This window comes from Embiotoca jacksoni, unplaced genomic scaffold, assembly GCF_022577435.1.
Source record: "Embiotoca jacksoni isolate LCO1_2020_lvr unplaced genomic scaffold, fEmbJac1.0.p SCAF_3, whole genome shotgun sequence".
Classification (NCBI taxonomy): Eukaryota; Metazoa; Chordata; class Actinopteri; family Embiotocidae; genus Embiotoca; species Embiotoca jacksoni.
This window is the reverse complement of record NW_027185381.1, coordinates 16,146,117-16,159,179: the sequence shown is the minus strand read 5'-3', so window position 1 is coordinate 16,159,179 and position 13,063 is coordinate 16,146,117. Positions and strand designations below refer to the sequence as shown.

The 13,063-nt window shown below is 41.8% G+C and overlaps 1 protein-coding gene across 1 annotated transcript; it reads right to left on the bottom strand.

The window, feature by feature from the left end:
• Positions 1-6,319: 6,319 nt before the first annotated feature.
• On the bottom strand, positions 6,320-11,836 carry dnaja2b (DnaJ heat shock protein family (Hsp40) member A2b). Its single transcript, XM_069162625.1, has 9 exons — positions 11,673-11,836; positions 10,417-10,476; positions 9,795-10,021; positions 9,634-9,714; positions 9,384-9,517; positions 9,095-9,291; positions 8,807-8,951; positions 8,155-8,282; positions 6,320-8,039 (listed from the first exon to the last, which is right to left on the bottom strand). The coding sequence occupies exons 1-9, from the start codon at positions 11,748-11,750 to the stop codon at positions 7,851-7,853; spliced, it is 1,239 nt and encodes a 412-aa protein (XP_069018726.1). The 5' UTR covers positions 11,751-11,836; the 3' UTR covers positions 6,320-7,850.
• Between the last annotated feature and the right edge of the window lie 1,227 nt (positions 11,837-13,063).

Genomic DNA, 13,063 nt, shown 5'->3' with positions numbered 1-13,063 from the left:
CCTGCAGCAAAGCACACACCCCAAAGTTTTTAAACAGTCTTTAAAGTCAGATTCTGGATCCATGCAACCATTCATAATTGAAACAGACAGCCCTCAGGTACGTAATGTACTTGCATTGTAGAAAATTTTCTCCTGGGCAGTTCCTCTGTTCAACATTAGTTGCCCTTCTTTTCTTTCCATACACAGATGGTGAGACTCATGAGAAAAAAAGAGCTCTGTAGGAGAGTCACAGGTGTGAAGAGGCTCAAGAAAGCAGCAAGGCAGTGCTGGGCTAGGTGAGCATGTTTCTTTTTAAGTGAAAAATGATTGAAACCATAGGTACAGGGACTTTGGTTGACTTTTGCTGCTATTGGTGAATGTATAAAGTAGATGACATGCAATTGTGATAAGGCAGTAATTCAACCCCTGAAAGGCACCAAATTTGTACTTTTGTTCTTTACTTCTATCCTGCATATTAAGGTGAAAAAAGATATTTATTTTAAAGAAAACCAAAATAACTTAACTGCAGCCATTGCTGCAAAAGTAACAATTAAATATAAACAATGTTAAATGCTAAAACAATATGTCTGCACTTCAATCGACCTAACATAAGCTAACTTTAGCAAGTGTCATAACAGACCAAGGCTGCAGCACCAAAAAAAACGTTATGTGTACTGATTTATGTAACAATGCACTTTATTGCTAATTTATGCAACTTAAGAATGTTGCTTCTTCCAATAGTTACACAGCATCACTTAAACTAAGTATTTATGAGTACTGCCTCATAAATAGCAAGTGATAATAAGTGATTCATTGGAAAATCTCAACCTCTGGAAACAATTAGTACTTTTGTGTAACGTTACAATCCACCCCTTATACATTCAAGTGATTATTTATTGTAATTATGTTGTTGATGTGTCTGTGTTTCTGCTCAGATTGGCATCAGAGGGTGTGAAAAGCATGGTGCCTTCTCCCTGGCAGGGCCAAAGGCTCGGGATTAGAGGTCAGGCATGGGGCTGTGTCTCCTTGTCAGAAGTCCTCCTGCTGGTAGAAGTGAAGTATGATGTGGTGACACACTTGCTTTACACAGAAATGCTTCAGGAGCACCACAGTAAGGAATTTTTTCTCCGAGCTGTCATCGCAAAAAAAAACAGAACAATCTCATAAGAACAACTTGCTCAGCATTATAGAGCATTTCATGTTTCTTTTTTTTCTTTTTTTTTTGGCAAATCAGCTGAGAGTGTCTGGGAGATGCTGCTGCCATGGCAACAACAAAAGGAAGTGGAGGGGCTGGAGGATCTTGCAGAGGAGGCTTGGGAGTCTGTTGACATGCTCAGTTTGGCTGAACTTCCAGGAGCATTCAGGATATACAAGTAACACACACACACACACACACACACACACACACACACACACACACACACACACACACCAAGTTTGTACATGTAAAGTCCCCCTCCAATCAAAGATGTCTTTTGCTTATTGTTTGTTCACTTGGATGTTTGAGTTGCACTATGCAGAGCATGAGACCAATGGATTTGAATGAAAATGAATCAGTGTGCAGATGTGCAGAGACCATCTCAGGAGGAATAAAAACTACAGTGTGTGTGTACTTTAAAAGTTTAATAATCAGAAATGTTGAGAAAAAAAGAAAAGCTTGGGATTTCCCAAAACAGGTAGTCTTTTGAACAATTTGTAAACACAGAATACACAAAAGGGATAGTTCAATATTAAGAATTAGGGCTCTTAACAGTACACTGAGAGATCATGACTGGGCAGAGGCCTGTGGTGTGACAGGTCAGGGGGAAGCAAAAGGGGGAAAGAGATCCACTCTCTAATTCTTGAACACAACCGTAATTAAATTATGACAAAAATGAAGCTACGCAGAGCAAGACACTGGAAAAAACATTTCACGATGCAGTGGGGATAGTGGTCTATTGGTCACATTGGAGCAGCCACGGGGGCTTCCCATTGTTAACGATTTGCCCGATCACCAAAAAAAAAAAAGTGTATTAGACTGTGGCATGTTCACAGTAAAGGTATTGAAAAATAAACTTTGTGATGGCCCTAGAAAAATACCTACCCATGAATTCCTAACATGTTTTACCTGAGGAGCAACCACGGGCTGTTTTAACACTCAAGGCACAAGTTAACAATCAGGAGAGCTGGGACATTAAAAACACACAAATGCTGAAAACCCCTCAAAACCTCAAAGGAACAGGAAGTTAAGAGAAATCAAGATCCTCACAGCAGACCAGAGAGAGTCAACCAGTATCTGGCTCAGCTAAAACTGGCAGGCTTACATAGAAGAGTGAGATGATTTTGTGACAGCCAAGGTTTTGAAATGAACAATATTTGCATATCTATATGTCCTAGATTTGTTTTTAAGTGAGGGGACAAAGTAGAAGTAAATTTAAGAATTTATAAATAGGTGATACAGAAAACATGTAAATTAGCATTTTAAGAGTACTTTTATATGTCTGAATACATGTCTTAAGGGACTCTTTAAGATTTATATGAAAACTACTGAAGAAATGAAATTCAAAAAAGATAAACAATAACCAAACTACAATCTACCAATATTTATTGGTTTCAAAACTAATTAATTCAAGTAAATATACAAACCACCTACAACTTTAGCTTGATGCATCTCAAACAAAAGCACCACGTAAGAATTATTCTCCTGCAGGGCTTATCTGGATGCATCTTTAAGAAGCTGTCCTGACTCTAGCAAACGGTCCTGGTCTGCTGTTTCTCTCCTGAATGAGTTACACACATATCGTCAACAAGAACGGGACACATTGATAGTCCTGGGAGAGAGGTAAATAAGCATGTTTGTTCACATAACACGTTTTAACCTGATTCCAGACACATACAGTATATACTGTACATCCACATTCTTGACTTGAGAAAGAACTGTTTGCAAACAAATTTGTATTCAAAATGTGTCATACGTGGACTTATACATGGCTCTATTCGTGACAGTGCGAGAGAGAATGTGTTGATCCATTAATCTTTTGCCTTCCAGGCTGCATGGGGAGAGCCTGAGATTGTTGTGTCTACACATCAGGTTGGCAACTGTCAGAGCTCAGAGAGAAAAATTGTCCCACAGTGCTCTCCTGGCAGCACGGCAGTCCTGGGAGACATGGTGAGCAAATACAAACTCTAACAGTAAAATAACAGTGAAACACTGAAAATTAACATGTATTCACTTTCATCAGCTTCAGGCTCTTTGGACACTTAGTTTCAACTGTATAGTATCTGTCTCTAATCTATCTGTCCAGGCCACATGTGAACAGTCCGTGCAGAGCAGAGCAGGTTGCCCTGTGGCTACATGTTGAAGAGGAAAATGAAAAGGAGGACTTCAAGACACTACAGCAGGTCATGTAAACCTCTGAACCACTGATTATGAGGCACAGGCCGCACACCACATCATAATATTATGACACATTGTCTTCTTTTGTGGGTTGAGATTTAAAAATGAGAGCACTGCAGAATTTTTATCAGTAACAAAACAAAAAATTTGGCCCACTCCCAGCAGGCAGTGCTGCAGCTGCTGGTGCTGACTCAGGAGCAGGAGAGGAAGCACCTGGTCAGGTTGGTACACAAGGTCTCCCTTGAGGATCTGCAAGGGCCAGACTGCACAGAGCCTCTAACAGAGGGTAAATCAATATCTTGTTTTTTTTCTCTGCAGCATTTGTCAGAATCTTTTGTAACTCCTTCATTTCTACATTCCACCATTGTGTTTCCTATTTTGTATACAGACGGTCAGAAGCAAGCAGTTTTAAGGAATGGTTGTATAAAAAGGCTGAGACAAATCCGGGCTCGGCTGCAGACACACAATGGGACTCAGACCCCCGTAGAGCAAACAAATCTTCCGCCACAACTCAAGTCTGAGCCCCAAGTGCAGCCCCATGGAGAATGGTCCCAACTTCAGCTGGAGGATTGTGCCCTGCTCCTCCTGACCCATCTCACGGAGCTTCAAGAGGTCCAAGCTTCTGCTTTACTGCAAGCGCTGATGGACAAGGTGAGTCAAGATAACCACGGCATCTGCAGAAAAGCAGGAGTACGTAGAAATGTAACAGTAGACACGAGTATGAAAGTAATAACTGTATATCTTGTGTGTCTGTTAGGATGCACAGCGTGTGCAGGCTCTGCAAGATAAATATGAATCTGAAATTCAAGCACAGCATTTCACCAACCTGCTCACCCTCCTCAGCTCAGAGACCACTCATACCTCAGGCTCTTTGCAAATTGATTATCCAAACCAAGTTAAAAACGGCAGCAATGAGCCAAACATAGATCAATCCTGCTACACTGAACAAGTCAAGATCCAAAACATCAGTGTTGGATCAGCTGAAGCTCAGGCAGCTCATTCAGTCAGCAGGGCCAGCAGTGAACTGAATGAAGTCCGAGCTGCGGATGGGACTGACAAACAGGATGTCTGTACAGGTATTGAAAACAGTCAAAATATATAACATGCTCCCACAGCTGAAGGAATAATGTACTTTGCATTCCCCCAGGTTGTGGAGTGGTCATGGAGGACCTTCCCTACTTGGAGATCTTGTGTGTGTCAAAAGCAAAAAGCAATGCTCAGGAGGGCCTCGCTGCAGAGGGAAGAGCCCAGCAGGAAGAAGAAGAGAGTGCAAAAAAAGGTTCCCAGAGGTATGAGAAACAAGACTCTCTGATCACCCTGGCTTGGAGCAAACCACCAGAGGATGACACAGACTTTGAGGCAGAGGCTGCAGATGGGGCACCAGGAGAGAGTCTGGATGATGAGAGCAGTTTGAAGACCCAAATCCAGCCCACACAATGTGAGGAGACAGCTCAGGAGAGAGACGGTGAAGAGCTGACACTGACTCTGTTACAATCTGGCTCTGCAGGTCACCATGACACACAGTCTGCAGACCAGCAGTGCAACACAGTAGAGCAGGTACTACATTAAATGTGTGTAGCGGACGAGTATCCACTGTCACAATGTCCTTCATTATATTCCTTCACCTTTTATATTCTCGCTAGTTGATCTTGAATAAGAGGCCGATAGCTGATCAACCAGACGAGGGAGAAGCCACACCTGAATGTGACCTTCAAACACATGCTTTGGTCCCAGAGAGCCTGCAGGCTTTACAGACACATCTCTTGGCTGATTCCTCTGACATTAAACCGTATGTTGATGACTTCTGCTCTGGAGCGTCCAATGACACAGCTAATGCTGGTGGAGAAGTGACTGAGGTGGAAATGTGGGAACCCACTCACCATGAGGACCAGGAATATTCTCCAGCAGCAGCAGTAAGATTGTTGCTACCTCTTTGTGAAACAAGTGCTCTCGAGTATTATTAATTTACTTTATTGGTCCAACCAGCTGTTTTTTTCCTGTTTTCCAGGAAGAGGGCAGCCTCCCGGAAAGGAAAGCATTGAGTGAAGCCACTCTGATGGAGAGAGAGCGAGCGAGAGAACCGGTTTCCGCGATGGAGAGAGAGAGAACGATGCGCAATCTGGTGGACCTGCAAAGAAAAGTTGAACAGAGGCAGCAGAGAGACAGAGAGCGACAGCTGCTGAGGGTGAGAGAAAGGTGGACAGAGGGTCGCTGAATGAGTATTCAGAGCAGTATAAGTGAGAGGCAGAGGTGCTCTGGTATTTTGTCTTTCAGGTTCAGGAGCGCCTGTCAATCATCCAGAACAGAAAGGCAGAGGAAGACCTGCTCGGCCTGAAACGCACAGACAGGCTCAGGCACCTCACGCAAGATCTTCCACTGGTAACTAGACAGTATATTGAAGGACTCTGGGTTATTTTATCTGATAAGTGTTTTGTCATATTTACCTTTGGCTTATTATTGTTTTAGGAGGACAAGAACCAGCAGAAGACACTCGTCAGGGAGAGACTGGAGCAGCTCAGAAGAGAGCGCTCTTATATCATGCAGTCCAAAAGAGACAGGTAAATGGCACTCCTTTTAAATTAGATGCAAAACACCTGATTAATGGAGACATCCTTCACCTCCACATGCCCCTTTTTTTTTTTTTTATCTTGTAGGAATACTGCAGGATTTAAAGAACTGCTGGGTCCTGTTGCCCTCCACAGCAGAGAAACTGAGGATGGAGCCGACTGAGACACTTCTGCTGTTTGTCACATATTCCTCATAATTATTAATACGGTCTGATATGCAACTTCACATCACTAAATACTACGTGTTTGGCTTAATAATTATTTAAAATCTATTGAGCCACAATTTCTTTTCCATCAGTGGTGTTGCTCCTTTTTGTCTGTGGTTCTATAAACACAAATTAATAAGAAACTGTGGATTCTTAAAATTGCAGATTGTGTATATGAAACAAAACAGACCTCAACAAACTTTTAGTTTATTATACAGTTTAATTATCATCTTGACAACCATAAGCATCAACAATAATGTAATTTACCAATGACCCCTTTTAATTGTGTACACGTTATCCCCTGTGGCCTAGATTACATACACAATAAGCCGCAGAGGTGCACGTGAACAGTCCACAGTGGTTCCATTAACTTTCCTTCATGTGAACAGAACATTTATATGGTGACACTTTAGGCCATTACTCACTTATGTAAAAAAAAAAAGTTGACTATAGGAGGACACCACTGTAGACCTTTAATGCACCTATGGACTGGGACTGTATTATTTACAGGTGTATGGGGATGGGAGTATTGTATCATGTCTAACAACTCTACGATGGGGAGATATGTATAATACAGAGGGACTGGTGCGGGCCGGTGGTTTTCCTGCAAGAGAGGAGGACCTCTCTGTCCTGGTGAGGGAAAGTTAGTCCACATGGGAAAGATTCTCAGCAAATAAACATTCTTTTTTTTTGTTTTGTTTTTTGTTGTTGTTCCTCCTCAACTGACTTTAAATGGTGTCCACTCACACTGCAGTCCCAACACAAAGCAGGAAAACCTACCAACCTAATGAGCCAGAACATTCCACAGCAGCTCCCACACACTGAGCCACTGTATCACACACATACACAGTACACAAGTGTGTCCTCAACTTAAATCTGGAGCACACAACATCAAGTTCTGTGGTTTCAAACACACTTAACATTCCCACCAACAAAGACAAACAAAAACTGAAATTCCAGACTAAAAAGAAAACATAGTGCCTGGCAGGCAGGTGCTATACTCTGGGCTGTAATATTGTTTAAATGTGACAGCTAAGAATTGAAAAGAACCAGCAAATCCCATTCTTAACGCTTGACAGTTCACCTTGGAGGATGAGGTGGGCTAAACGTGTGGTTCTCAGCAGGCTCTGCAGAGGACACACTTTTAGGGCTGTAACCAGGTTAGCTCTTATGGCAGCAGGGCACTTTAACAGCAGTGACACACTGACATATAAACAGGTGTGGTATCAGATTTCTCTGTAGTGTCTGGACCCTGAAACTACATGACCAAGATCTTCAGCAAGAAGCAGCATGCGCTTGTGTGTGATTGACTAAACTACACCTTTTACAAGATGGTCGATGATATCTGCATTTTATGCACTAGACTGGTGTTTCCCACAGTGAAAGGTAAACGCTTAGGATGAAAACAGAGAGGTCCAAGTCTAGGTCAGTCAGTGAACCTCTTACAATTAGACCGCCTTCTTGCTAGAGGCTTTGATGAGCACTACTGTCCATAAACACAAAACGGTCATCAGATGTCCATGACCTCTCTGACTTATGGGCACCATGGAACTGAGGAGGGTGGATGCTCATGTATTTGTGTATCTCTTTCTCATGTGAATCATGTAAGAAGAAGAATGTGCGCGTGTGTTCGGCATGTCTTGAATGGTGTTAGCTATGGGACTTAAGGGATGTTTGTATATTTATGCTTTTATGTGTGTGCAAGTCTATGTATGAGTCTCTCTATTGGTGTGCGCACTGCACCCCTGGGCCGTGGTGACCCCCTTCCTCATCAGAACTATCATTGTAGGCCTCTCTCCTAGCTCCGGCTCCTGAGCCTTGACTCCTGTCAAACTCCGTCAGGTCAACTTCCTCCGCATCCGCTGCGATGACGGGGTTATCAGCACGAGCAGGCAGCAGGCACTCCAGTTCCTGAAGAAAATAAACGTAGAAAACGTACATCAAGATATCACAATCATTCCACCTTAAAAAAAAAAAATTTAAAAAAAGAAAGTGCAAATCAAAATATTTATAGATTGCAACTCGCATTCAGTTTTTCAGGGCTAATCCAGTTGTTTTCAGGGAACTGGACATCGAACTTGATGTAAAGGTCTCCCTTCTCAAATGGATTTCTGTATTGAGGCATTCCTTCTCCTTTCACCATTCGAATGCAGCCTGCCACACAGACAAGACGGTGTGAAAGACGTGTAGATGCAAGAAGAATCTTAGAATGCAGTATGAGGCCTTGGCTTCTATATGCACTTTCAACAGTTCAAATGGTCAGGAAATCAATACCTTAGCTTTTCATTTCGACACCCACTTTGCTTTTGACATGCGTTAACAATAACACGTGTACGTGTATGCATAAGATCAGGAGTAAAAAAAAAATACTATTTTGTCCTAAACTACAGACATTTTTTTGTATTTACCAGCAAATTATACACTAGATGTTTATCATATCTACACAAATGGCAGGCAAACAATAATAATAATTTTTTTTTAAAAAAGAATAAACCGCTAAATAAACAAAATGTTTTAGCTCACATCCCACATGTCCCAATAATGAATGTTGGCACCACCACCACCTTAATAGCTGCAGTAAACAATAAATGTTCACGCGGTACTCTCCTTTTGTCCATTAAAAAGCAGGTATGTGATGAAAGAAAGAAATTAAATGAAGGTGGTATAAAGATGTTTACCTGGCTCAATGACCTTGCCAGGTGGGTATTTGACCAGCAACTGACGTCCATCCAGGTGTGTGACGGTCAGCTGGAAGCCACAAAGAGCCTCAACCAGGCCGATGCGTTGGACCATGTGAAGGTCACTGCCATCACGGCGGAATTCCTGTTTTACATTGAAATCCCAAGTTTGTTGCTTCGGTTAATATATTACAACACATTTCTCAAATAAATGTAGAATTTGCTCCTCAAACGAGTTTGTGTCTCATTAACTGTAATAACGATCAGGAGCAATCTATTTTGAGGTACCTCATGTTCCTTCTCTTGCAGCACCAAGACTATATCTCCTGGTTCAATGCCTGGCGCTTGGTCAGCTTCCCCAGAAAATGTGATCTTCTGTCCGTGCTTCATGCCTTTGTCCACGTGAACCTCCAGAAGCTTCGTCTCCTTGCACACTTTGTGACCCTCGCACTTTTTGCAGCGATCCTTCTCATTTATCACCTCACCTGCACAACCACGTATACACAGACTTTTTCAGAGTTCTGTTTTGCACGTTATCAAGTTTTTTTCAGTGCGCGGCCATTAACGGACATATTACCCTCTCCGTTGCAGTCTGTGCAGACTGACTGCATCTGTTGAACCATCCCCGGGGCCAGCTGTCTAATCATGATTCTCATACCTCGTCCTCTGCATGCCACACATTTCTGCACAGCTCCTGCCTTACCGCCCTGACTGGAAGCCAACAGGAAAGTATCAGACTTTGTTATCAATGCGCAACAGAATGTCAGCCATTACAAACAATCAAAATGCTTTTAATCATAAAGCTGACAAATTAAAAGCAGACTCACCCATTACAGGCACCACAGAGCACATTCTTACTAAGTTGCAGTTTTGTGGTTTTGCCATTATACAGGTCTTCAAGAGAAACTCTGCGTGGACAAAGGACTTGTAAGACAACACAGCACTTCATAACTGAACCACCTGCACTACGTCAATGTAAAATACTTACTTCAGAGGGTGCACCATATCATCTCCTCTCCTCCTGCCGCCGTTGCGTCCTCTGCCTTGTCCCCCCATGAATCCAAACAGTCCACCGCCAAAAATGTGCGAGAAGATGTCGTCCATGCCAGGCCCTCCGCCTCCTCCCTCCCGTAGCCCTTGTTCTCCATAGCGATCATAAAGCTCCTTCTTCTCTGGGTTTGTCAATACTTCATAGGCAAAACTTATTTCTTTAAACTGGGAAATGAATGAAGAACAAACAGACAGCTCGACACGGTGTCGGATCCAAACACATTCAGCACTCCGCGACAAAAAGTAAAAATAACCTTAAAAAAAAACAAAAAAAACAGGACATGCTAGTTTGAAGTGACACGTTCTCGCAAAATCAGATGATTTAAGTCATAGAGCAGTAAACATCAAAAATGGAAACGCGTCTCCCTAGAGAACAGCCATTTCGCATTCGGTACTCTGATCTGTGCCTGGTATTATTACTCAAAGAGATGGGCTGTGTGATCATGACAAATTAAGTTGACATCATTTCTTTGCTCCCAACTGTTGAGTAGCTGAGCTGCTGTTTTTGGTACTGTTGCTCAGTACGGTGTTGCCGCCGTTAACGTAATACGTCGTCATACCTTGTCTCCGGCATCAGGGTTCTTGTCGGGATGGTATTCTTTGGCCAGTTTGCGGTAGGCCTGAAACAAACCAACAAAATCAACGTGAAGGTAGCTGTGCGAGTGACCTGAGCCCGTGTTAAACAGCTCTGGTAGCAAATCACTAAAGTGTATTAACTGTCTTTACGAGCTGAGGTCTTGACTTGTGGGCCTGTTGTCAAAAACATGGCTTGCCTTTCAACATCAACGAAACGACAAGAAAAATATATGCAGGTTTTGAGTCACCAGTAAAATAACAATTGCCATTATCCTCTGATACAACTCAAACGCTAAAATCTGACCTAAAAAAAAAAAAAGGTTCAGAAAATGAAGTCATCAATGTCTCTTATTGCCACCAAGCGAGCACGTTTACTAAAGGTAGCAAAATAACTGCTGGGATGACAAGACCATCATCTAATTAGGCTTTTAATGTAAAATGATCGTGTTATTAATTTAGTTTTCTGTTCCACAACATAAGACACACGAGACCTGATGAGACCGCAGCGTTGTCGATTATAAACAACTCGCATCCGCCTAATGTTTGAAAGGGACTTTAAAGTCCTGATGTCGACTACTACAGCCACAAGAAGGGGGGTTTTATTTTTTAATATTTTTTTTTTTAATTATTATTATTAACATCAGCTAACCCACAAGTTTACCCAGAGCAATTAACAACAATATAATGTATTTGTTTGGACTTCCGTTCGCCTCGTTATTGAATCGGCGGAGACTATTTGCTGGAATGTATCATTGAAGGTAGCCGGGAAGCTAATCCTCCACTCGTGGTCGTCCGTGTATTTCTTTGGGTTTTTTTTTTTTTTTTTCCGGGGGGGGGGGGGGACAGGCCAGCTCCATCCTTCTCGTATATGTTGTAAACGATAAAAAAAAAAAATAATAATAATAATAATAAAAAAAAACCAGTATCAGCAATTCGCAAACCGCCGATTTGTAGCTTTATTTATCTCTAAATAAAAATAAAAATATTTAAAAAAAACGCCGCCCATTGAAGCATCGCGCTGTTAGCGGGCTAACTAACTGCCGAGCGTTCTGGAAGCTAAGCTAGCTTGTTTTGTGGGCCACATTGATGACCTCTCTTCCTCTTTTCTTTTCTATTTTTTTCTTAATCCTGTTCCTAAATCTAATAAAACACCCCCCCCCTCCCTCCCATCCCTCCAACCCTTTTTTTTTTTTCTTCTTCTCCTTCTTGTGTGTTTTATTCTATTCCAGAAGCCACGTACCTTTTTCAGCTCATTTTCAGAAGCGGAGGGGGAAACTCCGAGGATGTCGTACAGCTTAGTGTCCGCGACGTTCGCCATGATGCTAACCGGCTACCTTCTGCGGAGCTTCAGTTGAGCGAGCGACGCGAACCTCCACCGCCGGGACTGTCCGCGGTTTTGCCGGATGCTGCAGACACGAACACCCACTCACAAACACATGCCCCCAGACCGGGAACCATAACGTTATAAATAAAAAAAAAAATTAAATTAAAGAAAAAGAAAAATCACTGATTCTGTTTTGTGTATTTACGTTTATTTTATTTTTTTGTTATTTTCGGAATTAATGAACAAGATTGTAGATTTTTTTTTTTTTTTTTTTAAATTCATCCAAGTGATATCACATGCAACCGTGCATACGAAAGGTTCATGTATTAAGTTGTGGTTAGCTGCTTCAGAAATTTATTAATTTCGGTTAATTGGAGGCTACGTCACCTTACAGTGTATGTGAAATTCAAAAATAATCATCTACAGCTGATTTTTTTTTTTTTTTGTATTCTCCAAGATTAAAATTGAGGGAAACAGACATTTTCATTATTTACCATGGACATTTTTTTTTTAATTATTATTGTAAATCACGGTTTTCACCTTTAACAAATATAGATACGGATCTGCTATGAGCACTTTATATGTGCTTGGGATTGTTTTGATGGTAACATAAACAGGACTACAGCCTACTGTTTTACTATGTTTATCTTGCATTTTGCTGTGTGAAATTGATACCATAAAAGGAGTACACGTGATGAGTTTATTTGATGTACTAATATATTTGTTAATATCAAGAGTTATGTTGAGCCCTCCAGTCTCTAGTGATCTTCCTATCTGGTCTCCTTGCTAGAGTTTTGAGTGTTTTGCTTGAGGCCTAGATGTTAATCACACGGTGGCTTGTTAACTACAAATATAGCTGGCATATTTCAATTTTTTTATATATATAAAAAATAGATATTGCCAGAATGATCGTTCTTGTGGGTTGGATCTCCAGCAAAAAAAGTTCACTTTTCACTAGCAGCAGTTTGTTGACTTTCTCGTTGTTGCGGACGGCCAGCTGCACGTGATAGGGGATGATTGTGGTGTGCTTGTTGTCACAGGCGTTTCCAGCCTGCTCCAGGATCTCAGTGGTCTGGCACTGCAACACTTCTGTATCATACACTGCAGCCCACAAACACGGCCGACGGGAAACTGCAGCCTAGCACAGGAGAAGTATGTCTTTTCCGTGGCTGATCTTTTCACAATACATTTTGTTTTTAGTGTCTCATTCTTTTCTTACTAGAAATAGAAAAGTTCAATAGTTAGGTACATAACCCCAGATTCCATGAGTGGCCCTGGTAGCTGTCAATATTGGGGTTTATGCCCTT